The sequence below is a fragment of the Planococcus citri genome, chromosome 4 (genome assembly GCF_950023065.1).
Source record: "Planococcus citri chromosome 4, ihPlaCitr1.1, whole genome shotgun sequence".
NCBI classification, from domain to species: Eukaryota; Metazoa; Arthropoda; class Insecta; order Hemiptera; family Pseudococcidae; genus Planococcus; species Planococcus citri.
In genome coordinates this window covers 32,458,483-32,485,592 of record NC_088680.1, presented here as the reverse complement: position 1 = coordinate 32,485,592, position 27,110 = coordinate 32,458,483, and the positions used below count along the sequence as shown (strand labels likewise).

The 27,110-nt window shown below is 33.2% G+C and overlaps 5 protein-coding genes across 6 annotated transcripts in view; 4 read left to right on the top strand and 1 right to left on the bottom strand.

Moving 5' to 3' along the window:
- LOC135842363 (matrix metalloproteinase-2-like) overlaps positions 1–3,305 on the top strand; it is a 118,097-nt gene extending 114,792 nt beyond the window's left edge. For both annotated transcript variants that reach the window (XM_065359796.1, XM_065359797.1), the window contains 2 exons: positions 82–345; positions 1,986–3,305. In XM_065359796.1, the coding sequence (XP_065215868.1) occupies positions 82–345; positions 1,986–2,320 (599 nt within the window). In that variant the 3' untranslated portion in view covers positions 2,321–3,305. The remainder of the gene's footprint in view (positions 1–81; positions 346–1,985) is intronic.
- Positions 3,306–4,426: 1,121 nt separating this feature from the next.
- Positions 4,427–6,657, top strand: LOC135842364 (RUS family member 1). Its single transcript, XM_065359798.1, has 9 exons — positions 4,427–4,709; positions 4,776–4,936; positions 5,027–5,187; positions 5,267–5,465; positions 5,540–5,658; positions 5,720–5,919; positions 5,992–6,245; positions 6,319–6,448; positions 6,529–6,657. Exons 1-9 carry the CDS (start codon positions 4,631–4,633, stop codon positions 6,585–6,587), a joined length of 1,362 nt encoding a protein of 453 aa, XP_065215870.1. The 5' UTR covers positions 4,427–4,630; the 3' UTR covers positions 6,588–6,657.
- Positions 6,610–8,289, bottom strand: LOC135842375 (RWD domain-containing protein 4). Its single transcript, XM_065359809.1, has 5 exons — positions 7,645–8,289; positions 7,466–7,573; positions 7,294–7,403; positions 7,015–7,216; positions 6,610–6,927 (listed from the first exon to the last, which is right to left on the bottom strand). Exons 2-5 carry the CDS (start codon positions 7,571–7,573, stop codon positions 6,742–6,744), a joined length of 606 nt encoding a protein of 201 aa, XP_065215881.1. The 5' UTR covers positions 7,645–8,289; the 3' UTR covers positions 6,610–6,741.
- Positions 8,290–10,565: 2,276 nt separating this feature from the next.
- Positions 10,566–11,917, top strand: LOC135842370 (haloacid dehalogenase-like hydrolase domain-containing protein 2). The gene is made up of 4 exons (XM_065359804.1): positions 10,566–10,832; positions 10,916–11,215; positions 11,291–11,501; positions 11,578–11,917. Exons 1-4 carry the CDS (start codon positions 10,744–10,746, stop codon positions 11,740–11,742), a joined length of 765 nt encoding a protein of 254 aa, XP_065215876.1. The 5' UTR covers positions 10,566–10,743; the 3' UTR covers positions 11,743–11,917.
- Positions 11,918–12,261: 344 nt separating this feature from the next.
- aPKC (protein kinase C iota type) overlaps positions 12,262–27,110 on the top strand; it is a 146,673-nt gene continuing 131,824 nt past the window's right edge. Inside the window, exons 1-4 of the mRNA XM_065359787.1 lie at positions 12,262–12,420; positions 12,602–12,684; positions 12,812–12,933; positions 13,016–13,105. Coding sequence (XP_065215859.1) covers positions 12,626–12,684; positions 12,812–12,933; positions 13,016–13,105 — 271 coding nt within the window. The 5' untranslated portion in view covers positions 12,262–12,420; positions 12,602–12,625. The remainder of the gene's footprint in view (positions 12,421–12,601; positions 12,685–12,811; positions 12,934–13,015; positions 13,106–27,110) is intronic.

Here is a 27,110-nt window from a genome sequence, read left to right as displayed (position 1 = left end):
CACCTTTGCTCTTTTTCACGTTATTCGTTCGAAAAAACGTTTATTGTCGAATTTACATTCTCTTCTTTGATGTACTCGTAGGTCGAGAAATATACACGTATAAAGGACAGCGCCTTATGAGAGGATATCCTAAACCTTTAACTACCTATGGATTACCTGGCTGGTTGGATCATATAGATGCTGCGTTAGTCTGGGGACATAACCACAAGACGTATTTCTACAGTGGAAAGTCGTATTGGAGGTTTGACGAAGAGATTCAAAAAGTCGAGTTGGATTATCCGAGAAATATTTCCATCTGGAAAGGTATAGGCGATAATATCGATGCTGCGTTTCGATGGAAAGACGGTGAGTGTGTTTGAAATTAACATTACGAGGTGTAAAAAATTTCACCCTTCGCCTTATCTAGTTTTTGGTTCTTCAATTTTTTTTGGGTCTTTAATTTTCTAAAAATTCAATAAAATACCATTCTGTCTTTGGTCTTCAATTTTTTTCGAGTTCACTGGAAAAATTATTATTTTATTTTAGTTCATGGAAGCGATAAACTTTTGCTGGACTTGGACTTTTTCACGTTTTTGAATATAATTTTCATTTTTAAAAAATTAGATTATTTTTGGTGTAAATTTTTCAATTTTCATAAATCGGGAATTTCTGTTTTTCGTACTTTTTAATCAAACTTTGATTTTTCATTCATTTTCTTCTTGTTTCAGAATTTAAAATTAATTATTTATGTTTTTTCATTTTTATCCCGCCACAATTAAGAAAAACTATGAATAATGTTGACTTGAGAATTTTCTCCTCCCTTTCCGCCAAAATCCACAACTTTCTATTTTCCCTTTTTTCAGATTTTGTACCTTATGTATTTCTGAAATCGAATAATGTTTTCTAATTTTTTTTTACAATTCTCTTTAAAAACAAAACAAATTTTGATTTTAACATATTTTCTCTTTCCTCTTTCCTTGTTTTAGAATTTCTTGAAATCATAGTGTTTTTTTTTTCATTTTTTTATCACACTTCAGATGTTGAAACATGTTGATTTGAAAATCCTCCCTCCCTTCTTTCAAAAGCCACATCTATTTATTTTCATATTTTTTTTATTTTTCTAGAAATTCTCCATTTATTTTCTCTTGCTTTTATATTTTTGAAATCTGAATGAAAAATTTTACTGGAATAAAGTTCTTTCTCTCCTCTTCCTCGAAAACTAAAGAGATCTGTTTTTTCCCCACTTTTTAATAAATATATGAATTATTTTCTACTTGATTCGGAATTTCTTCAAAATGTTTTTTCATTTTTTTTCCTCAAGTCAAAATCTAAAAAAATGTTCATTTTAAAATTTACCCCTCTTTTTTCTAAAAAAATCCCCAACTTTTTGTTACCCCCTTTTTTTAGAAATTTTCTATTCATTTTCTTCTGCTTTTATATTTTTGAAATTAGTATGTTTCTTTATTTTTAATTTTTTTCATGCAATCCTCTTTAAAAATTGAAAAATTCCAACTTGAAATTGTTTTCTTTTCTCTTTTTTTGAAAGCCAAAAGTCTTGCTTTTTTCGTTTTTCGATCATGCTTTGAAATTTTTCATCATTTTTCTTCTATTTTCAGAATTTTAAAATCAATATGCGTAATTTTTCATTTTTTGAAACCTTTTTTGAAAGCTAAAAAAATTAACTTAATAATTTTTGCTCCCTCCTTTTTTTTCTACCAAACCACAAAATTCTAATTTTCCACGTTTTTATCAAACTTGTTCACGTATACTTCACCCCCTTCTCCAACAGAAAAATATTTGGAATGGTTGGGGAGAAATCGAACACTTGAGTTGGTTAATGAGATGAAAAGTTTTCCTTTGTTCATTACATTTTTTTTGAAAATTTCGGTAAAAAACGATTGATCGATTTATTGATTTTGAAATTGATAATAAAATCTTGGAAGGGACTTCGTTTTCGCTTTGCATTGCTCTTGACCATTTCTCAACGAATCACGTCTGATTTGCAGGTATAACCTACTTCTTCAAAGGAAAAGGATTTTGGAAATTCGTCGATATGAATCTTCGTGTCAGCGATAGAAGACAAACATCATCAGCCCAGTACTGGATGGGATGTCCAAAAGCTCCGGTAGATCTGAGATTAGCCGAAGACTTGGGTGACGACGAAGAGAACTACGAGGTACAAGTGGATGGCGTTCAACGTAGCTTATTCTCAACTTATCAATACGAAATTCTTTTTGTATCATTGATCGTTGCCATTATCGTAACTATAAGTGTAATTATAACCGTTAAACGATCTTCGAATAGCCACTCGTATATTCACCCGAAAAGAATAAAAAGATGAAGTACACTCGAAAATAATAATAGAGATTCGAGAGATGGAATTATGATGGAAAATGAAGCGCTGTGAAACTCGTGCGAAATAAATTTTTTTACGTAGCAATTGGCATCACTGAAGAACGAGCTTTTAATATAAATGTATATTTTATACTATACCTATCTACCTGTACTTTATCAACACATACGAGCAGTTTTATGTTTAATGTGGTCTTTCATGCATAATAAGCCAACGATTAAATTTATTTTATACCCAGTGACGCTATGGCGAATGGCGATGAAGGCGGTTTATCTAATTTTTCCACGCTATTTATCTTTTCAAATGATCACTACGAGATAGAAGGCTTATTCAGTAAATTGCATTTTTACAAAAAGTAATTAATGGTGTTCCTGGAAAGCATTTTTTTTTATTCTCTCGTTAGCGTATATTATGTATACTTTTGTGCCATTCTAAAACGTCTTTGTATTTTTCTACTTTATTTTTTACGTTTTTCTTTTTCTTATATCGCCTTTTTGAATCGGGTTATTTTATGTATACATATTTGTAAGAAAAAAATAGCTTTTTTTCTCGATGTGTGTCTTTGTCTATGTAGTTTAATTGTTTTTCTTTTCGAAACATTTTCTACGCGAATCACTTTCAATATGCTACGACTGCCGAAAAATCGTTTTTTTCTTTTTCTAATTGTAAGGGTAATTGTGGACTTGAAACAACAGAAGGCTGTGTATGCCTTATCCTCTGTTTTAGTTGCTGTGATATTACAATTGATAATTTTGTAAAATTATTTTGTAAGGGATGAATTTTAAATACGTACGTATACTTTATTTTATTTTTTTCTCAAATTCGCACGATGAATTGAAGTAAATTTTTACGTGTTTATTTTATATTCTTTACTATATTAATGTTCTCATCGAATGTACTTCTTTCTATGCTTGTATAATGATCTACCGAATTTTTTTACTTGGAATATATTATTCAAACGATATTGTATAAAGTTGATGTTTCTTGTTCATTCGTACTGACTACTGTTTTGAGTTTTTCTTCGAAGTGGATATGTAATGCTAAATTTCAGCTTGGAAGGCTCGAAAACTAACCCACATAATATTTAATTATGTAAACTCATTTTCAATCCCATTCAGAGCTTATTTTAATTTTTTTTGCCTAAAAAATATAAAATTTATATTTTGGAGGCTCGAAAACATACAGTGTAATACCCTAAAAACATTTAAGCTCATTTTAATGTTTTTCCCACCATCAAATTAAGATGGTTAACTCAAATTCGTAATCATAGACCTAAAATTACTGCAATGAGCTCGTCACCACTCACCAATAAAATTCAATAATAACAACAAAATCGTAATAACTAATAAGCGACTTCTCATTAATTCGAACGCATTGATGGAAAAAAAATAATTTCAACGTGACCGAAATAAACAAATCTCTAGTGAAAAATTGACAAACTTCTTCGAAAACTACGATAGACAACATAACAAGTTACAAACATAAATCCTAAAACTAAACCAATTTTTTTTTTTTTTTTCAATAACCTACAAAATAATGTAGTGTTGTTTTCCTTTTTCGCACATAAAAAAAACATACCAAGTCCCAAGTCCTACTGGGCATTTTTGAAAATTGAAATATCTCGATTTCTTCATGGTCATGTCGTTGAAAGATTGTTTTAACCTTGCCATGCCACTCCTGAAAAATTGAGGTTCTGGACCGAGGAGTGATTGGTATCATGGATGATGGATCTCTTAATGTAGTGTAAATGTTCACTATTTCATTAGACTAGACATGTTTCAAGGAGAATCTTGAGTTATGGTTATGTTTTGACATGGAGTTTTTTTTTGTGCCAGGGGTCTGTCCAAAACAATGTTCCTGTTTGAGTAAGGGTAACAAAGGGCCCCAAAAATAAACTCAGTGGCTTCGAACACTTCTCAGAAACAAGTTTGGAAATTTTTCCTCGAGATTTTCATCAAATCCATCGACTTGAGTATTTAAAAAACTATTTTCACACCTTATTTTTGGTAAATATGCAACTATGCAACCCATTCGACGTAGCTTGAACGAATATTACCGAATTTTCACGAACACCGGCACCTCCTTTATCACTTATTCTTATCACGAAAACAAGAAGAGAGAGATCAAGAACAACTTCGATACAATGTTAATGTTTGATATTGTGGCTTAATTTACGCCGAGTTAATTATTTGCGATGTAATTATCGTCAATAACATACTTATTACCCACGTATTTATTTTCACCATGATACTTACCACTTGTTGAATGAATTCCTCTACTTATTGAAAGAATCTTACAATGTATACTAAATTTCCGAAGGAAACCGTCTTTCAAGAAAGAAACAGCGATCGAAGAATCAGCTATTATTCGGATACAGGTAAATAATATCACTTACATGTGTATTTTCTGAAAAGTGAAACTAATGTCACGATATTTTGAGCAGATGGTGGTATTTGTAGCGAAGAATATAGAACGAGTATTCTGTCAAGATTTAGTTTTGTGTTCAATATAAAACGAATTTTACTGGAAATATTTCTACCGCAAGGTTATCCTACAAGTGTTAGCCCTGATTATCTCACTTATCAGATTTGGGATACGGTTCAAGTAATGTATACCTAATTACGTAGACCTATTGTTAATGCCACGTATAAAATATGTAATACATTATTGTACGTATTATGGTTCAATTTACAGGCATTTTGCAGCACTATAAGCGGTACGTTGACTACTCATGCTATTTTCAAAGGTGTTGGAGTTGGCGACCAGACTGCTAATGCTTTATCAGCCGCAGTAACGTGGATTTTGAAGGATGGTACTGGGATGATTGGTAGAATATTGTTTGCTTGGTGGAAAGGGTTCGTTACTATTTAATTATTGTTGAACGATTAATTACGAACGTCGGTGAGTTATATAGCGATGTTTTCTTGTCAATAGGACTAATCTCGATACAGATTGTAAAAAATGGAGACTCACAGCTGATGTAATTAATGATTTAGCATTAGGATTCGAATTGTTACTGGGTATAGCAGCTTTCAAAAGCTATGGATCTACAGTCCTATGTGCTTCAGCTGTGATGAAATCCATTGTCGGAGTTGCCGGAGGAGCTACCAGAGCAGCTATAACTCAGCATCAAGTAAACTAGCATTTTATCAAACACCTCGACTATCGTTGTAAATTTTATAATCGAAAACTTTGATCGATTTAAAGGCTATTCGTGGTAATATGGCTGATGTGTCTGCAAAAGATGGAAGTCAAGAAACCTGCGTTAATTTACTCGCCTCTTTTTTCGGTCTTTATATTCTAACGATGATCGAGAACAATACTAGGTATGTTGGTCATTTATCTATTAACTTAATTGAAGACGAAAACTCATCGTACAATTTCCAGGTGCATTTGGTTAGTATTTTTCTCAGTAACTGTGATGCACATTTATGCCAATTTCAAGGCGGTCAAGTGTCTCAAAATGAAGACGATGAATACCTCAAGATTTCTATTATTACTTCGTCATTTCCTCAGAACGAATACAGTTAACGCTGTTCGAACTATAAATGATCAAGAATCCGTTATTTTGGGATGTGGTATTACTGGTGAGTGTTTGACTGTTTGTGTATTTGATGAGAATGTGTTTTGTGACAATTCTGAATCGTTGTGATTTTCAGATTATAAATTATGTGGTAAAAAAATCTATCTTGGTGGATCTCTTCAACCGATTATTCGCAGGAAGAATATAACTAGCGAGCAGTTGAAAAAAATCAAAAATTGTTACCGATCTTTTCAATACATCGTTGTGGATGTGGATACCTCCATTCACGTTGTTTTGAAGGATAATATCAAAGACGAGTATATTTTAATGGCTTATTTTCACGCTGTTATTTATGGTCTTGTTTTATCATGCTTGGAAGGCCGAATTAAAGTGAGTTATGATTGCAAATATTCAAACGAACGATTTCAATTCGACGAATCTTACGTTAATATTGTTATTATAGAATTACGCTTACGAGGAAGAATTCGAAGCTTTGGTGAGAGCCTGCAGAGAAACTAAAATTATCGAAATTTACGTCAACGATTACGTTTCTCGCAAATGGACCAAGTATGCCACCGATGCCATTCTAAATGGTAATACCTACACTATTTTCCAGTTTTTCTATAAAAAGTAAATCAATGTACGGTAACATTCGAATTTTATTTTTCGACAGGTTGGATCACCGATAGACATCAATTATTCGTTGATGAATGGCGAACGAAATGGAATTAGTAGAATCATATAGAACGTTATGTTGTTATTAGTCATTTTGAAGGAATATATTTTTGTATTTTTCATAAAATTTTGTAATTCAATTAGACAACAATACGTAGGTAGAAATACTTATTAACAATTATCACAGGCAGTTGTAAAAAATTGTACAGTTTCACGAATGGCTGGTTAAGCAATCATCTTTAGAGCCAGTCTGAGATAAGTGTTTTACAATATCTACCCAATTCCACCCTCGCGGTTGTTCACCTCCGGCGTTACATCTATCCCACTGTCGACGTTTTTGAGCCTTACTCAGATGTTCTTTTTTCACTGTTACTTTTGTTGGAGCTTCTTGAATAGTCTGGAAATTGACAAATTGAATCATTACTTATACTAAAATGAATAAATATGAATCTGTGCAATAATAACAATTCGTTTCAATTCTCACCATTGTATCAACTTCTTCAACTAAAGTGATCTCTTCTTTCGGAGGTTCAACTTTTACAGGAAGATTTTTCGAAACTTCCACCATCCAGGTATCCAAATTATCTTTGACCAGTTCGATTAACGTATAGATCACGGCATCTCCGAGATACTGTTCAGCTTTTTCGTCGATTTTTGTCGCTATAAAGTCTTTCACAGGCTGAGTTCTGAAAATAATTGCATACATTGAGTAACCCACTAACCCAGTCTACACTTTTTTCCTATAGCCCAAGTAAATACGTACAAATGCTGATTATAAAATGTATTTAGATTAATGATGGGTTTTTCGCTAGGGTAACTTGGTGGCCACGAAAATTCTACCAAGACTGAATTTTTTCCGCCGTCTTCGCCGCACTGGAGTATCAATTTGAATTAATCAAAGAATCAAGGTGAAAATGCTACATGAAAAAACGTACTTTATATTGAAATACAGTCGACGAAATCTGTTTGAATGCTGGATCACCATCATAAATAGCGAGCAAGGCTTCCTCTTCTTCTTGCTGTGATTCTAAATTTTCGTCCATCTGAAAAAGAATCGAGTTCAGAAGACAGATTCCTGGACAACTTGGCAATAATAAGTAATGATTACACTTACCTTGGGTGAATTGCAAGACTCTGGATGTTGTAATTGTTGAAAAGGGCGAAGTCAACGGTTAATTTGACATATTAAATTCATTTGAAATAAAATATTTCGATTTTAAAACCATTTTTATTCTTTTTTTGATGGAATTAATTTTAGAATTTCAGTTTCTACTTTTTCTTCACTACAGTGGGAGCGTTAAATGAACATCAAATTCTCACGTTAAATTTTGCATTTAAAGTGGGACCTCCTTTTCACATCAAACTAGGATCTTTGATAATGTTAACAATTAAACCTTTCAGTATAAAGTGGGATCTCTAAAATTCAATGATAGAACCGAAAATGAAATTGAAATCGAAAATAAGTCGTAATTTTCTATTTTGAAACAGTTTTGATCGTTTTCTAGCCCTTCTCAAGATCCAAGCATTCTTATCACGTCATCATGCAGTCCGAAATGCAGGTAATACATGAAAAAGCCCCACCAAAAATTTTTGAATTGATTAACTTGGTCGATTAAAGCGTAAAATACCTTTGTCACAAAAGTTACTAAGCATTAATGTAAAAAATATTTCACATTGAGCTTCATTTCTTGGAAAATAATGTATTATTTTAAAATGTTTGCATACAGAACCCGAGATAATTTGTGGATTTCCTACACTGCTACTGGGTGATGGAGAGGAAAGCTCGATTTTGAGGGCTAATGTGGGGAACCCTCAAAAAAAAGATTGGCTGCATCGCAATTGAGTGTGAATCTATGCAATACCACCTATAGTAAAAGGCCTGAGCGCTGAATCGTTATCACCTTCTGACGTCACCACTAGTAGATGACTCGATTGTGTTTACCATTTGAATTTTAACGTACATTTAAATGGCGAGTTCGTGAAACAGAGTAAAACTTTCGTTAAAAACGTTAATAAAATGATGACATTTTAATTAATATTTGTTCTAAAATGTGTTGTAGTGATGAGATATTGTTGTTTTCAACTACTGGTGGTGTTGGATTACTTTATTTTTGTACAAAGTGAATTTTTCGCGATCTGTTTGTGTTGTGACATTGTGTGATTCGGATGTGTAGATATCTTGTGAAGTGAATAAAAATGAAAACTGATGTGTACTAGTGCCTGTGTTTTACTGGAATAACATCGCAGTGAAATGAATAGTGAACCATATAATCTAAAATGCGTTTTAAATCTGCATTGTGAATACAACCATCCAACTACAATGGATGGATAAGGTTATCTAATCAAGAATCAAGAAACCATCAACATCTCAAACCAATTAGATGATTTTAGTGGGATTTTGACAAGATTCGACGATTATTTAATTATATTTCACCAGTGAGTGTTGTAATATCCGCCAAAAGGTATAATTTTGTCAAGTTTATGTATAACTTTCATCTTTAATGTTGAAAAACAGTGTTGTTTATAACCTAATTTCTTCATTTTTTTTCATTAAAATCATTCCTACATGATCATGAATTCATTATTCATGTAGATAAAATATGAAAAATAAAATTTTCCCAGGATTTAATTCGTTTGAGTGCATTTTTCATTCAATTCTATAGTGTATTATGATATGTTAGATACGTAAGTACTACCAAGTAGCGATGACGTCACAAAACAGCGCTCAGGCCTTTTACTATAGGTGGTATTGATCTATGGATCCCACTTTAAATAGAATTTTATTTTTGTAAAAAGATCCCACTTTATGAACAAAATTTTCATCTAAAGTGGGATCTGGATCCCACTGTAGTGAGAACTAGGCTCCCACTTTGTTCAAAGATCCCACTTTAAATGCAATGTGCTACAGATACTTTTTTCAGCAAAAAAGTGATAAGAAGAGAAAGGGTACTACTTTATTCACCGACTCTCAGTCCAAACTAGAAATGAATCGGTCGCGTACGCGTATACGTGCGCGCGCGTGGGGTACTACTTTATTCACCGACTCTCAGTCCAAACTAGAAATGAATCGGTCGCGTACGCGTATACGTGCGCGCGCGTGGGGGGGTAGTTTTCGACGTGTTTAGCAACATGTAAAGCGTTGAAAAAGACGAATTGCCAATCAGCACCGATGGCTGCATGGCTAAGGTATCGGATCGGAGTGCAAGAAGATGCGGGTTCGAATCCCGCGTCGGGCACAAATTTTTTCAAAAATTTTTATCGCGATTTTTATTTTTACAAGTTGAATTTTTACAGAAAATGTAATTAAATTATTTTTTTTTGCTTTCAAACAATGAATAAATTTATTAATATTATTTTTCGAATTGTATGCCGAATTAGGCGAGGCGAAGCCGAGCCGTTTAAAATTTACATTTCATTCGATGAGCATTACTCCCCTTGGTAAGTTCAGACGGAGGCTAGACATTACCGTGTATGAAGCACTGCGGTTGTTTATAAAAAAATTGTACTCACCGAGGCCGAAGGCCGAGGGAAGTAAACCGACATAGTATGAACAACAAAGCGACCAGCGCAACCGAGGCGAAGCCGAGGTGAGCAGACACAACGCCCCCCAACACTAAAAACACTAAAAACAGCTACCTTAACAAAAACATATTGCATAAAATAGCAAAAAGAATCGAATTACAGTGAATCGACTCTTTTGGACTGGGAGTCGGTGAATCTAGCACGACCCGAAGAGAAAAGTTTGATTCACATTTTTGTTCTAAGCAATAAAATCGTCGAATGTAAAATTTGGAATTTTGGAACCGGTGTTTCGATTTTTCTCTGGCTGTTTACAAGCTAAATAAAATCTGTATAATTTATGAAATGGAATAATTATTCAGAATTCGAAAATTGTATATTTCTTTTGAAATCTTCAATTTTCGAGCAGATAAAAAAATAAAAACAAAAACTTCAATTTGCTCAAATGCTCAACATTGTTTTTCATTTTGTTACAGTGTTGCATGTGAAATAAAAAAAAAATTATCAGAATGTTTTGTTTTCAATTTTCTTATCTTATCAATTAATCAATTGATTTGATTTTCATTTATTTTTCCAAGTTTTCCGATTTCCGGTGATTTGATTGAATTGAGGTGAGCTGATACTTCCAATCAACTGTTTCACTTCCCTTGTTGAAAGTTGCATAATATGTTTTAACGAAGTGAATCAAGTCATAATGACGATTAAGAAAGTATTAATTGATCTAAGTGGTACTCTTCACATCGAAGATTATGCCATCCCAGGAGCAGTCGAAGCCCTGAAAAAGTACGTATTTATCCTAATCTAATTAAATAAATTTCTGATTCAAATAAGCTATAACTTCTTCCATCAATTTTCTCCCAATTTAGACTTCGAAACGCCAAAGTAGAAATAAAATTCGTAACCAACACCACCAAAGAAAGTCGCCGGATATTATACGAACGATTGAAGAAGCTCGGTTTTGAGCTAAACATCGATGAAATATGGAGTTCATTATGGGCAGCTCGAAGTTTAATCTCAGATCAAAAGCTTGCTCCACTGTTACTGGTCGATAATCACGCCCTCGAAGACTTTTCTGAAGTTAGCACGAGTGAACGAAAACACGATTCTGTAGTCATTGGTTTAGCACCGGAACATTTCCATTACGATAAATTAAACGAAGCGTTCAGGTAATTAAATGGAACATCGACTTTTGTGTTTTTTAATATTTGTTATTACGATCGCATCGTTTTATTATTTCTCAGATTATTGAAATCCGGCGCTAAACTCATAGCCATTCATCAAGCTCGTTATTATAAGTCACCATCAGGATTATCTCTGGGTCCGGGCTTGTTTGTTAAAGGATTAGAATACGCTGCTGATTGCAAAGCTTTCGTTGTTGGAAAACCCAGCGCTGATTTTTTTAAAGCTGCTTTAGGAGATACGGATACCTCTGAGGCTGTCATGATCGGTGACGTATGTGTCAATTTTTCTTCGGTTATTCGAATCTGATTCATTTTACACTTATTCATTTCAATGTTTTTCTCCTTAGGACGCTCGAGACGATATTGGTGGAGCTCAGGCTATTGGTATAAAAGGGATATTAGTAAAAACAGGAAAATACAAGGAAGGAGATGAAAAGCTAATTGATCCCCATCCTGCGTATACTGTTGATGATTTTCCCAAGGCTGTTGATGTCATATTAAATAATTTGTAAAATTTATAAACTAAAATTGTTACTGTTACCATTTTTTGCAATGCCCATTTCTATTCATATTTTTATCGTAGAACGTTCATAAATGTAAATGTATTTTCATTGTCACATAGAATGTAGTTCATGGTCTTAAATTTTAGATTTTTTGTATACGAGTAAAGATTTTTATAAATTGAAATTGAAACTATCGAGAGTAAAATAATAATTGAGTGAGGAATAAAAAATAAAATATACTTCATTTTCTACTTCGGTTTCTACGAATGCTTAATATTTTTAGATGGCAATAAATAATAATACCCATTTTTAATCCTACAAGGCTGGAACTGGAATAGAAATTCAAAATTCAAATTGTTAGTTCAAACTTCAAAGTTCAAACTAGTTCAAACAGATAAAATTATAAATTAAATAAAAATGCTAATAAAAAATAAAAATTTTAATTTTCAGTCATGACATTTTCAAGTGTTTTCAGTTTGGCAACCCTGAATGATACTTTAGAACAAGAAAACGACCATGTTGTAAAATGACGCCGCTCTTTAGTCATCGAACTTGCGCTTTGTCATTTATTTTCGCAGTGTTATCATCTCCGTTCGTGTGTTTTTCGTACTTTACGCGGCTTTTGAAAAAGCTCTCTCACTTTGAGCTTATGGTTACAGAATCGAGTTTAATTATTCTCTATACGAGGTAAGTAAAACGAATACTACTTAATTCTGTCTGAAACGATCATCCAACTCTTTGGACGATCACGAACCAAAGTCAGGCATCCGCTCTCGATTAGTCACATTGTTTTGTTCTATGAATTTTTTCTCCAGCATGAAGTTTATTTCCTATTAATAATATATGAGTATCGTTTTTGTGTTGTTAGATCGTGATATATAAATTAAGAAAAATGCCCATACAACAAATCGCCGAAGATAGCGTCGTCAAAGTGAAGGCGGCGTACAATGGGTGAGTTCAGAGTTGAATACAACTACGAGTATGCAACTTGCAACGATTCAACGCTTTTGTCACTGCTTCGTTCGTCGCCATTTCCGATTGTTTATACTAAACAATATGTTACTTTGTGTTTCTACAGAGAGATTATGATTACTGATATCAACATGGATATCACATTCGAAGACCTGAAACAAGAAATGCGTGGAATTTGTCGTTTCCATCCGGAGCAAGTATTCACAATGAAATGGGTGGACGAAGAAGGTATTTTTAGAAATTGTGTTATTTTTGGAAATATTGCATCTTACATCGCATTTTACTCATACGCTTTGTTAATCTCGTTTAGGAGATCCATGCGTTCTATCAACCCAGCTCGAATTAGACACCGCTTTAAGACTGTACGAGATCAACAAAGATTCCGAGCTTACTATACATGGTGAGTTATTTTTTGAAAGTATTTATCTAAATCGTTATACGATGTGTCATTAAAACATCGATTACCTTGTTTAATATTTTTATCATCATGAATTTCTTGACGTTTATAATTACCACACGATACGTATTCGTTGATTTTTTTAAGAGCTACGCTAGGGTTGATTGTTTACCACATAGTGACACATAGTAGTGGTCATCTGCTTGTGGCCCTTGAATTCGATGATTCTGAGGGTTTCACCAAATTTTTCTTCGTTTCCTTGGTGAATCGCTAATCAATGTAGTTTCCACTTCTGTGGCTGCATTTGAAAGGAGATATATATACGTATTTTAGGAATGTTACGATGTGAATGTATTTCAAAGTAATTAGTGAAAACACTTATTAGGAGATTAGGAATTCGGATTTCACAACCTGTTGACTTCAGTGCAATCCGCGATTCCTGTGAAGTATTCTACTTCATACGTGCATCTTTGAAGTTGTTGTCGCTGGTACTGTATAAATGAGGGTGGACTCCCATCATGTCTTATTATTTTTGAGTCTTTATCTTCCAGTTGAATTCTGGCATTGTTCATAATTATGTGGAAACCAATAAGGTTTTGTGGTAATTTTATTGAACCCCATTAACTTGAAAATCCAATTTTTTCATTTTTATTTTACATTACGATGATAGTGAATTTTCAAAAAACTTATTCTATATCCCAAACTTGAAACCTGACAACGAAGGAGGAGGTGGGAGTAATGAGTGATGAGTGACCATTCAGACAAACGATATACCTAGAGGATTCTGAGAAATGATGTAAAATTAATTAAACATTGAAAAATGTATGCACAAACACAAACTTATTTATAAATTCTTCATTTAAAAAAGCTTTATTAGCAAAAATAATTGATAATATTTTCAATGACATCCAGTCACCAAACAGTTAAACACAAAAATCATTCTGTAGTAAATGTAGCATTTTTAGCTATTTTCATTACATTAGTATTACCAAGAACAACATTTTTGTCATGATAAATTTCTAAATTAAACATATATTATCAGTTTTAAAATTAGTGATCATAGGAGTTACCATTGATGATGAAATTGTCCTTAAGTATTTTTAAAAAATATTATTCAATACATACCCAATAGAGGTTTTAGTTCAGGTTGAATGTAAGCTTTGGGTCAAACACCTGTTGCAGCTGTTGCTTTTGAAAGTATTGTCGTTCATAATAAGAATTTAAAGGTACATAAATGTTATACTTTTTATCAGCTTGTAAGTTAGTTTAGTATGTACCATTACTGATTTCAACCAAAACATTTTTTTAGGGTATTTGTAGAATAATTCACTCTCCTCTTCTTCTGCCGGGAATTTTTCTGTGTTTTTTAAAAAGCATTTCAATTAGAAACTGTAAAAAATTAACGACAGAAAAGAAATTAAGAACAGATGTCGCAAACTAGTGAATTTGAAGTTCTACAACGCTGTGATCTCTTTTATTTGAATTTCTTTTTTTGCTGTAGAGTTTGTAAAAGCAACTTTGTCATAGATTTACTTGTTTGATAACACCAATTACATACTGTGAAATTTCTTTTGTTGTTGCCACTTCTATCAGTTTCATAAATTTACACTAGTAATCCTCCTTACACGAAATAATATTTTTAACCTGTCATACCAGTAGCAGGCAAAAATCATTTGTGTCGTTTTCCAATCACTATAACACTGCTTTTTGGCAAAATTCATAGATTTTTTCAAAGAATGCATAAGTTCATTAACTTCAACATGCTAGTCAGTGTTACCAACCGAAATTCCCCAAAAATCCGTATTTTCACAATAAAAAAAAAAATCTGGATGTAGTGTTTTTGATTCATAATCGTAATGCCAATGCCTGTACCTTTATTCGCTAAGTCGTACTTTTACATTTTATTCAGTTGATAAAAAATGGGAATTGATACACTCACTGCAAAAAAAATTCAAAATTAGAATATCATGTATTATTGTGAACAAAATAAGAATAATTCAACATAAAATTCACTTAATTAATAAAGGTAAAAAAAAAACATCAAAATTATAAAAAATTGAAAATAGGTACCGAAATATGGATTCAATTTACCTTAGTTAACCATACAGTCTTGATATGTCATTTTAATGCGTCTATACGAGTAAAGGTGCTGGAGCAATCAGTCCATGAACAAGCCTGCAAAAGAATATTCAATGTACATTACAAAGCGTACATATGTAATTTGTAAATAAACAAATAACTTAATACATACATATGAAATTCATAATTTTATTTATTTATTCATAAATAAGAAAATAATTGTACTTACAAAAGTACTTCCAGATGACATTGCTTATGAACACAACACTAACATTGAAAAAAACATACGTAATTTCGTTCATTTTAATAAACAGTCTTGATATGTCGTTTTAATATGTCTTTACGTGAAAAGGTGCTTGAGCAATCGGTCCATGAACAAGCCTGCAAAGAAAATTCAATGTACATTACAAAGCGTACATAATTCGTAAATAAACAAATAACTTAATACATACATGCATATGAACTTCATAATTTATTTATCCATAAATAAGAAAATAATTGTACTTACAAAAGTACTTCCAAACGACATAGCCTATGAAAATATGAACACAACACAAGTGATAAGGACTCTCAACCTGAAAATATTTCAAAGTCAGAAAAAAAAATTCCACTACACCTTGCCATCTGTCGGAATCTAGACGCTCGTTTAAAAAAATTTGAAAAAAGAATCAAACTTCATCTTCCGCTGTCATTTTAGTTTTCTTTCTTTTTGAACGATTCCAGGTTTATTTTTCAATATGCGCTTCTTCTTTTTTGGTTTATTTTTATAATTTTCATCTTTAAAATCGTTTATTTTTGCATCAACATACCTTAACATCTGACTGCAATCGATCTCATAAATTAACTGATCTCTGATGAGGCTCTTTCTGTGTAAAATACCCTTCATCGTCTATGTTGTGAGTTGATTTCTGAGTTTTGTAATATTTAGGTTTATAGCACTAAAAATTCTCTCCACTGCTAACACAAGTTCTATTAAACACCTCGATTAGCAGAGAGAAAGCTCCATCTTCGTGAACTTTAATCCAAAACGCTTTCAAATCCAAATCAGGGTTAGCTAGCAATCTGTAGAAAGTTTTCAGGTTTTTGAATTCTTGATTGAGACATCCATTGTGTACAAGTGTTGGGTGTGTAATGACTAAGAGCAGTTACAACCAACTGTTCAATCATTTGATTAGGCAATGGTAGAAGTAATAATCTCAGTGGCGAATTGATGTTTTCAATGATGATATCTGCAGCTGGCAGTTGAAGCGCTGAAGGCTGATAAGTCTCTCTAACTGGATCAGCAGTATGATCAACCTCCACCGATGAAGCCATTGAAGATATTTTTGCCAAGTCTCAGATGACCCATAAGTCGATGACAAAACACCTATATTTATAAGAAGTAAAGAGGGAGTCAAATGTAAGCTTTTGGACAAACACCTGTTGATTTAGAAATTAATGTTGTTCTTAGTATGTTATACTTTTTACTAGCTTGTAAGTTAGTACCATTACTGAATAATTCACTCTCCCCTATTGCCTCTGGGAATTTTTCGGTGTTTTTTTAAAAAGCATTTTAATTAAAAATTGTAAAAAATTGATGACAGAAAAACAATTAAGAACAGATGTTACAAACTAGTGAATTTGAAGTTCTACGCTAGTATCAGTTCTTTTGACAAGTGTCTTAACATAACTTACTAAGTAAACTTTCATTGTAGATGTAGCTTATGTGCTGAGTTTGTAAGATACAATAGTACTCTCTTGTGTAGTTGAAATCCTTGTAAATGGTCGAGGATAAAATTTGAATAAATAAAAAATTGAATAAATTACTTACAAGTAAAAATAAGTCTCACACTTCTAGATCTTATTTGGTGTATTGCAACCCTAGATAAGTGGATCAAATCTTCTTTCATCTTGTTATCATCACCTTGCATTTTCTTACTGTATTTTGCCCCGATGATATAAGAAGGTATTTTTGCATATTTAGGACAGCCACAGGTCGCGCAGCTTTAAGGAATAATATTTGACGCTGCATTTCTATGCGTAACTCAGCTTGCTCAGTTTTCAGTGCCTCGCATATGTTTTTCATTCCATCAATGGACTTTATGAAATTGTTTAGAATTTCTTTCAATTCAGACGGAGACATCTAAAATTATTAATTTTACAAACTATATCTTTTTTAGATAGAATAAGTAGGTCTAATATTCCACTACTACTTGGTACTTGGTGCAGGACATAAGTTGACAATTTCATTTTTAGATCCATTTAGAAATTCACTTGCCATTGTAGGATAAAATTTGAATAAATTAAAAATTGAATAAATTACTAACAAGTAAAAATAAGTCTCACACTTGTGGATCTGATTTGATGCACTGCTACCCTAGATAAACGGACCAAATCTTCTTTCATCTTGTTATCATCACCTTACATTTTCTTACTGTATTTTGCCCCGATGATATAAGAAGGTATTTTATCTTTTTTAGATAGAATAAGTAGGTCTAATATACATCATGTCGTACTCCTCCTCTTCATCTTCCCCTTTGTAAATGGGAATACTAAATTCGAAATAATGAGACATAATATCGTCACTGTAAGAGGTGAGACGCGAAAACCGAAACAACACTACTGAACTGGAATAAAACTAACACTCTGACTGAATTATGAAAAAATAAAAATGTAAAATAAAAGAATCATATTCAAGTCCTATAAATAAAACAAAATAATAACAAAGAAATCATAAGCCCACTGTTAGCCTAAGAATTATTGCATTTACAAAAATATTACATTTTTATTACAAAAATTAGAGAACTTACTTACTCCGTTTTCTGTTACATGACTGGCACTCATGTTTAGCTCACCTGCTAAGAAAACTGTGCAGAGCATTTTTCATCATCCAGTTGGGGAATATAATCATATTCAAGTCCTGTAAATAAAACAAAATGATAACAAAGAAATAGGATGTTCTTCTAATGTAGTAGCCATTAAAGCACTCAAAATAGAACGATTGAGTCGCTCAACTTGACCATTAGCTCATGGAGTAGCCAACAGTTAGCATAAGAATTATTGCATTTACAAAAATATTACATTTTAATTACAAACTTTAAAGTACTTATCTACTCTGTTTTCTGTTACTTTTTTTTCTGTAGTATCAGTAGCCAAAGTAAACTATGCACCAAAAAAAAAATAAACCACATAATATTTGCAAGAAGGGTGTTCGCACCTTGTTGGAAGTATTGGTCCCACTTAAATTTGGATTCGGACATTTCATTCACTCCCCTTCTCTTCATAAATTTGAATTTGAATTTGCACTTATTGAGGTAATAGCTGACTGTGGTTTGCAAATATTTTCCAAACCATATGAATCTCGTAAAACAGACGTTCACTAGCCCCGCAGTCTGCCATGAAAGATATATACTTACTCACATCTTATAATCCATTTATTTGATAATCTCTTTAGTGTCCTGCCATGTATGCTGTTGCATTCTGGTTCCGCATCTCATGTTGCATACTCACCTCATACATCTCTGAAATATTTATACAAAATATATTTTAGGTTTTAAAACGACAACGACGACCTCTTTCTTCATTCTTCTACTTAAAAGAATGAACCCCTGTCTTGGCTTTATATTTTCCAGATTTCTTCTTACCAAGCTGTTTCTGAGGAGGGTTCCTCATTTTCAGAGGATGCTAACTATGTAGGCATTGATTTGAATAGTCCGAAGCCTAAAACGAGCGCGTCGAAATCCCCGAGCACAAAATAGCTTTTGTGAAACACGACTAAAGAGAGTTCGACTCATTAGCTTATCATATTTTTAATTAGGTAAATCATGGCATTGGGACAAAGTAACAATATAGTCGAGTTATGAAATGCAATAACGAGGAAACATAGGTACAAAAATACAATAATACTAATAACTTAAAATTAAATCACTAGGGACGGCTCCCATTGGTACTTTAGTTTTACATTTCTCCGACCAATTCATTCTCTAATTCAGAGCTGCTCTTACCAACTGTAGAAATAAGTCTGACATTAGCCGAATTTTCTTTTGACTATTTCCAGCGGTGATGACGACAACTCGAAGGCTACCGACGATGATGTCGGTTTCTTGAATGATTGTCTGATGTTGAATAGCTAATCCGAATGGTCTGGTTTCGATAGTACGGAATCCAGTTCTGAAAGATAAAACATTTTGGAGCATATGCGATTAATCAACGAGACATATGTGATTACTATACTATGCAGTGATTCGAGTAAATAAGCGGTTCTTTCGCTTCATCTGGGGAAATAATTGGGGGTGAGATCGTACTAACTAATGAGGCTGATGCGTGGGAGCTGGGCTTAATTATTGAAAATCATTAGCTGTCATTTCTGAATCTAGGCCTAGTTTTGGCAACTTATTGATCCGAGTGTTTTTTGTGCTTAATCGTCGATCATTTCAACCTGAGTACTAAGCTTTTGACATAATAGTCGTTAGTTTTTACTTTTTAGAAGGCAATAATTGTTTCATCAGGTGATAGCTGATAATCGAATGTTCACAGCATATGAGTATGAGTGTTATTCGAGTTTTTACCTGGGCTTCTACTCGTGATTTGTTCCTCAATTTCATCAGTAATCGGCTAAGAAGCTTGTAGGATTTTGAATGAAGATCTGAAGATATCCGTTGTGAAGTTCGTGATTCGCTTTGCTAAAATAAATGCCTAACATACTTACTTGACTATGCACCTCGTGAATCCGCGATAGCTTTTGTGAAACACGACTAAAGAGAGTTCGACTCATTAGCTTATCATATTTTTAATTAGGTAAATCATAGCATTGGGACAAAGTAACAATATAGTCAAATTATGAAATGCAATAACGAGGAAACATAGGTACAAAAATACAATAATACTAATAACTTAAAATTAAATCACTAGGGACGGCTCCCATTTGTACTTTAGTTTTATGTACATTTCTCCGACCGATTCATTCTCTAATTCAGAGCTGCTAAAATCAATGTATGTAGGTACTGTACATTGTATGGATACAAAAACTATAACGACTATATTTGGAAGGTCCGCCGTTTCAAAGTGTATTTTTGGTGGGAATTTTTCCTCTTCTCCATCTATGGTGAGGCTGCATGTACCAAAGCTCTTGAGCTGAGAGATGAACCTAGGACATCTCAGTCATTTTTGTATTGATCCTATTAACATTTGAAAAATAAAATTATAAAACAGAATCGATACCTATGTACTTATATTGTGTTTTCTTCTCAAGTTCTCTCTACGCTGAAAGAGAAATTAGGGAAGGGAAAGAAACAGTCACTGACATAACGATAACAGAAACAAAACAAATAACGTTAATCTTTATTAAATATGAATAGAAGAAACATGCTCTGAATTTAAATCTAATTACAAGTACATTGATATTAATTTTCTCGCTGAACTTCGAATATCAAGGATTTCTCAAAGTTGCGCACGTCCTCCGTGAACAATCCGTCTGGTCGAAATATATGATATGTAATTTCCAGAATGGCGTGTAAAAATTAGAGATTTTTCAGCAGTTTTGCTGATGAGATCCTAACCTACGAGATATACAATATGTGACGAGCTTTACGAAAAGGTACCCCGAGCAAAAAAAAATCGATTTTTGATTTATTTGCTATTTTTTGTAAAATTGGCCGTAGAATAAGATAAAACCATTGCCTGTTCGATATCTTGACGTTTAACCTGTGAAAAATGACTCTAGAGTGAGGTACCCATCGACCTTTTATTCTCCTCATCTGGACCGCGATTCCAAGGGTTCATTTTGATGCAAACCTCCCAAATTGAGTTTGTAAAGAATGCCTCTGCGCATTGCGCGAACTCGTCTCTTACCTTACCCCACTTACCAATCGTACGATCATAATCGCGTGTGGAAGGTGGTTATCTCCTTCCACACGTGATTATGATCGTACGCGGTGGTACGCTTGGTAAGTGGGGTAAGGTAAGAGACGAGTTCGCGCAATGCGCAGAGGCATTCTTTACAAACTCAATTTGGGAGGTTTGCATCAGAGATTTGCTTGAATTCCGATTGGAATCGCTGTCCAGATAGGAAATAAAAGGTCGATGGAGGTACCTCCAAAAAAATTTCTTCAAAAAAAAATTGATTTTTTGTTTTTTTTTTTTAAAAAATTAAATTGAAAAAAATATCTACGTTGAAATATTGCTGAAACGATGAAAAAAGTGATACAGAACTTCTATAAGACGTATAATTTCAAGAAAAAATTCATGTATAAATCATAATCCTAGAAATTTTTCGAAAAAAACGAATGAATGTGAAAATGTGTGATGTTCTTCAATTCTTTATTGTTTTGCTAATTAATTACGCCAATTAATTATCAATTTGGCTGTGATCAAATTTACGAAAAAAAAACTAAAAAGCACCTAACAAAAAAAAAACAAAACGCAAAAACCTTTTTGCAATCAGCAAATAGCTGATGGCTTGTTTTTACAATTCTTTTTTTTAGCTTTATCATCCCTCAAAAGAGTTGTCCACTTCTTCTTTTTGCCTATTACTTACTTGAAGTTCACTGCTCTTCCAAGACTTGATTTTATCTACAAAAGTAATATGTACACAATTAAATTGTTGTATGACGTTAACAATTTCGTTGAGTAGAGACTGAACTTCGCCCCTCAAGTGGCACAATCTCTCAGTAGTTTTGGGCAAGGGCATGTTCTGTTGCAAATCGAATGCAATACACATTGTATCGTCAGCCTTCGCAGATTCATTCGGTTTAGCGTAAATCTTTTTTTGCATTGATATATCTTTTCATCCCTTTAATAAAAAAATAAACAAACTCATCTTACATACACATAAAAATACTGACCATACATACAAACTTTTGATAGTTCGAGGAACTATGTATGAGATTTTACTAACAAACATTTAGAATTACATTTAAACTTACAAAAACGATCACAATAATAATCAATGAATCAATCTTAAAAATTATTTTACCTACCTACAGATCAAATGTCTGTAGAGTAATGTAACTGCAATGGGTATTTTCTCAAGGGAAAACATTCAGTGCGTTCACCAAAAAATGCTTCTCTATTTGACTGAATTTGGATTTATACCTACTCATCAGAAGTATATTTTCTCAACGCTGCATCGATGGTGCACTGCTGTCTAATTTGGAATTCCCAGATTTAAATATTTATACTTTTTCAACAGTGGTGGGGGATAATTGAGCAGAACAACTAATCTTCAACCAACTGTTCAATCATTTGATTGGGCAATGGTAGAAGTAATAATTTAAGCGGCAAATTGATGTTTTCAATTATGGTATCTGCAGCTAGTATGCAACATGTTTAAAAATACAAAATTGCCTGCTTCATAGTTACCGGCCATATTAATTATTAGGTTTTTAACAAGCAAATAATTAACAAGAAAACAAAAGAGTTTCCTATGCTCTTTCTCTGATTTATTGAACAAAATACCCAAATCTATTATTCCTTTTAAATATTTGAGAACTCTCTCTACAATCTTCTAGAGTGTAAAGTTGAAGCTCTAAAGGCTGATGATAAGTCACTCTAATTGGATCAGCAGTTTTAAGTAGATCGGAGTAATACATGTCTTCAGGGCGAACGTGTTCATTTTGGGTGTTAGTTGCATTAGGAGTTGATGTTGAAATTGGTGATGTAGATGGAGTAGCCAGAGCAACAGATGAATCAGAGTTCGATGAAGTTGTATTTGACAAAGACAACAAACCATTCAATCGATTATCAAGTTGGACTGATCAGTAAAGGAAGATACATCACTTGGATAGTTTTTTTTACAATTCTTTTTGTAGCTTTATCATCCCTCGAAAGATTTTCCCACTTCTTCTTTTTGCCTATTACTTGAAGTTCGCTGCTCTTCCAGGACTTGATTTTATCTACAAAAGTAATACACAATTAATCACAAAAATAATCGATCTCTAAAATCATCTTACCTATCTAATTGTCAGGATGTTCGCTTATCCAACCATTTCAGGCAACATTCCCTATAGATAAAATGTCTGCAGGGTACTGCATTGCTATTGTTGTAATCTTTAATGATGGAAACGCTAAAAAGAGAACGGTTAAACAAAATGTCATGTTCAGAATGATAAAAAAAATACCAGAGGAGCTTGCAGCGATTTCTAGCTGTCAGATCCACAACTACTTAAGCTGTTTTGTTTGGATCTGGTATCCAAAACTTCACTTTTACCGTCTTGAACCTTAACACCATCGAAGCAAACATAAATACTTACACGATTAGACTAAGATTGACCATATCTATGTTGAAAATATATTAATTCAAATACACGTACCTCCATTAAGATGAGAAACTCATCGCGAATTTCATCTGAATTAAGGTTCACATAACGAACACAGAGAGCTAATATTTTCTTTGTTTGTATATCAGTGGATTCATCGATCATCAATGCAAATTTTTGCACTTTGAGGATTTAATTCTATGCTCAAAATCCCATTTTCCGATCACTTTTCTAAATCACTTCACCGCACTTTGTCATGTGCGATGACATGCAATTTTATTTTGAATATTCTGGTCTATATCTAGCCTATAATTTTGCAATCCACTCTAAAAGTTCATCACAAAGAGCGATCGGCAATTTTTTTTAAATAATGAGTAACGCTGCTCGCAATTCAGGCTCTTCGAGTATAATTAAATTTAGTGCCGCGTCTAATTTCCACGGTATCCATTTTCTGGAGAGCTGCGTGTAGAAATCGGGAAAATCACATTTAGCGACAACTTCCGTTTTCTTTCTTAGTAATTTATATTCGCCCAAAACAGCTCTCCAAGCTACTTTCATGGGGCATGGGGCTAAAGAAGGTGACGTCTAATGGTTGCAACAAATGAGTAATATTCGCTAAAAATGGTACAAAACGAATATCGTTTTCCATGCAAGCTTCTATCACTCTTACAGTGAAATGTGAAAATAGTTTGTCTCCGATTAGTACTTTGATGCCTTCTTGCAAACGTGCATGAGGTAGAGATGCGTTAAAAAACCGTGTTTTTCTAGTCGCAAATGAGCATAAACTTTGCTTCATATTTCTTCTCGTCCAAAGCGACATGAAGATTATTTTTACAGATTATTTTTTTTTTGTTTTGTGTGGTAACTTTTGAGTGATGCCTTATGGTGAATTCACCAGATGTTCAATTTGGGTTCATCCGAACTGTGAGATCACGTGTATTCGAGAATGCATTCGTAGCATTAGGTCGTTTATTTGATAAGATAAAAGTCTACATAATTATGTACTTTGTAAATGTACATCGATGTACTTGATTCGGTACTAAATATACAGTCGATCTGTCCGTTTCTCGCTTCTCTTTCTCTCTTGTACTTCGCTACAGAACCTCGAATGGGTTAAACTCTGGATAAACTTGTGTAGTTGAATTTCAAAAAGTGCTTTGTTTAATTATATTTTTTGAAATTCAAGGAATTTATCTAAAAAGTAGGTTTGTTTGTGGCATAATACACATTGTGCAAATTTTGTGCCTTACGTCGGGTTAATTTTTTCTCTCACTTGCGTTAAAATTGCTGAATTATGCTAACTATATCGGCAGATCCGCCATGCCGTTGCCACTCGCTGTCTCAGCAGTGTTCTTGGAAGTGGGAGTGGAACTATGTTCTGTGTGCTCGAGCAGGATATCGCTACGCGAACTAACTAACCGTTCATTTGGTTCAATCGGTTTATGCGCGATGTCTTTTTTGTTCGATTCGTAGTTTGGTTCGTGATCTGCGGTTTTTTTTTCGGTCGACTATTCGTGATTTCGTGTCGGAAATTTTCCCGAAATTATGCTGTTGGTAACGTACCTAGATTTAAGCATTTCCATCTTGAATAATATTTATTCAAGTTAGTTATTAAAAAAATTTTAAACTCGAAAATCGAGAAGTGATTATTTTGAAAATACGTGATCATCATTAAAAATTCTTTCGTATAGATGGATAAGCAGGGTTTTTTTGATTTGCATGCACATGCTTTATTTTTCGAGGGTTTTGCTTTTTTAATTACGATTATCTTATTTGGTGCGTTTGTATGTTTAATTACAATTTTATTTTTCAGCGTTTTTGTATTTTTGGGTTTGTGGTGAGGTTAAGCTTGAAGGGTGGCGTAGATAGCACCATCAATTTGAATTTAAGTACATATATTTGTAGAATTGAAATTCCAATTCTAATCGCCAAGTGTGTGAGGAAAAAAATTTACCATTAAAAATGCTGGTTATTTACACTCGAGTATATTAGACGTTGTTTCTTTTCATCTCCGTAGTTTGTACATATTTGTGGCTTTCTTTCAGTTTTTCAATCATTTCAAAGGGCATTTTATAGTCACAAAAAAATGCTTTGTTTGTAGTCGTCATCTACTCTGGCCAGCAGGAATGTGGAAACGAAATTTAGGCGACTTTTAACTTCTTGATTTCAGATGGTTTATTAGGCACGGAGAAATTTTCGAGTGCGTAGGATGATTTACGTCTAATTTATTTTTAAGGTTCTGATTTACTCGTTCACAATTATTTATGCAAGTTTTAGCTTTATAATATGGTTGTGGCATTTCAAGCATTTGACTGCCTGCACAATAATTTTGACTGTACAGACAGGTTGGAATTTTTTACGGAAATGAAATGAATTTGAATTTTTAGAAAATCGAAAAATGAAATTCAGCTCCTGAAATGTAGCCTAGTCTTGTATGTACTCGTACTAAAATACCAACATTGAAAACGCTGATCGAAGGGTGCTGTCACTATTTCTTTTCAAATCGTTCTGGAGCTCTGGAATTGTATCTTCTTTTTTTTTTGCCCAGCCCGCGTATTTTTTTGTGAAACTCTGTCTTTTACATGCTCTTTTTACGCAGGTTTTTCTCGTTTATGCCCCCCCCCCACCTGCATTGTCGAATTTCTGTTGTTGCAATCAGTCAATACAGGATAACAATTATGAACGTTTACTGTTGCAAATTTCGTTTGCATGGAGAAGCTAATATAAGGCACGGAAGAAACGATAAAATTAAACAAAAAACATTGATTATCGTTTTGTTTGATTTTTTTTTTATTCATCGCACTTTCTTCGAAGTGAAGCATTGTGACTTCTCGTTATCAGCATGTAAAACATACGTTGATTGTTTCCTTTAAACTTACACTAACTTATCATCTTGAACAAAAGTTACCTTATCTACTCTGTCAGTCGCTGGAGAAGATAAGAGAGGGATTTATGTAAAAAGGAAAAGATCGATACTAGAGATGGGATATCGGACACTTTTTGAATATCGATATATTTCTGTTTTTGTTTCGTCTTGTCTGCTAACAATAAAGTAAGTAGTGATATGCTAGAGGAAGATTTTTATTCAAAAAAACGGATCTTTTCCAAATTTTTTGGCCAACGCATTCCGATAGCTCACTCGTCGCTGGTACATATTATAAGATATTTCAAAGCTAATTTCTTCATGAAGGAAATCAGGTGGCCTCATCCAGTAATGTAGTGGATCTACGTCAAATGCTTCTAGATATAAGCACTCGTTTACGAATTAATTTGGATTATGAGATCCGCGTTTGAAATTTTTCCAGCAGCACTCTTATCCTGCTTTTTATGATTATTCAAATACTGAAAAAATTCCAACTAAAGAAAATATCGAGCAAATTACTGGTTAGTTATTAGCTTTTTTATTGCTTGATGCATGGAATTGAAATATGCTGAATATTATCACGTATTACTTGGAATCTTTTTAGCAGTAGTTGGCCGAGACAAAGTTGGTTCAGTTTCACTGATTTCGTTTGAAAAGTGCTGACTAATTTTATTTTTCAACGCTTCAACACTTGTTCGGTAGTTGCTAGATGTGACGAATCCAGCTTCTTTAAATAGTGGATCTAACAAAGTGGCCAGCCTGTATCGATTGAATAAAAAATTAGAAAATGAGAAATTCTGCATTTTAGGATTGGTACAAAAATAACATAAGA

Bases quoted from the DNA above. Each gene is read 5' to 3' on its own strand.
- LOC135842375 (XM_065359809.1), bottom strand. From the start codon at position 7,573: ATGGACGAAAATTTAGAATCACAGCAAGAAGAAGAGGAAGCCTTGCTC. The intron at 7,404-7,465 runs GTACGTTTTTTC...TTGATACTCCAG, and splicing joins CGACTGTATTTCAATATAAA to TGCGGCGAAGACGGCGGAAA. The intron at 7,217-7,293 runs GTACGTATTTAC...AATTATTTTCAG, and splicing joins ACATTTTATAATCAGCATTT to AACTCAGCCTGTGAAAGACT.
- LOC135842364 (XM_065359798.1), top strand. From the start codon at position 4,631: ATGTATACTAAATTTCCGAAGGAAACCGTCTTTCAAGAAAGAAACAGC. The intron at 4,710-4,775 runs GTAAATAATATC...TATTTTGAGCAG, and splicing joins CAGCTATTATTCGGATACAG to ATGGTGGTATTTGTAGCGAA. The intron at 4,937-5,026 runs GTAATGTATACC...TTCAATTTACAG, and splicing joins AGATTTGGGATACGGTTCAA to GCATTTTGCAGCACTATAAG.
- LOC135842370 (XM_065359804.1), top strand. From the start codon at position 10,744: ATGACGATTAAGAAAGTATTAATTGATCTAAGTGGTACTCTTCACATC. The intron at 10,833-10,915 runs GTACGTATTTAT...CTCCCAATTTAG, and splicing joins GCAGTCGAAGCCCTGAAAAA to ACTTCGAAACGCCAAAGTAG. The intron at 11,502-11,577 runs GTATGTGTCAAT...TTTTCTCCTTAG, and splicing joins AGGCTGTCATGATCGGTGAC to GACGCTCGAGACGATATTGG.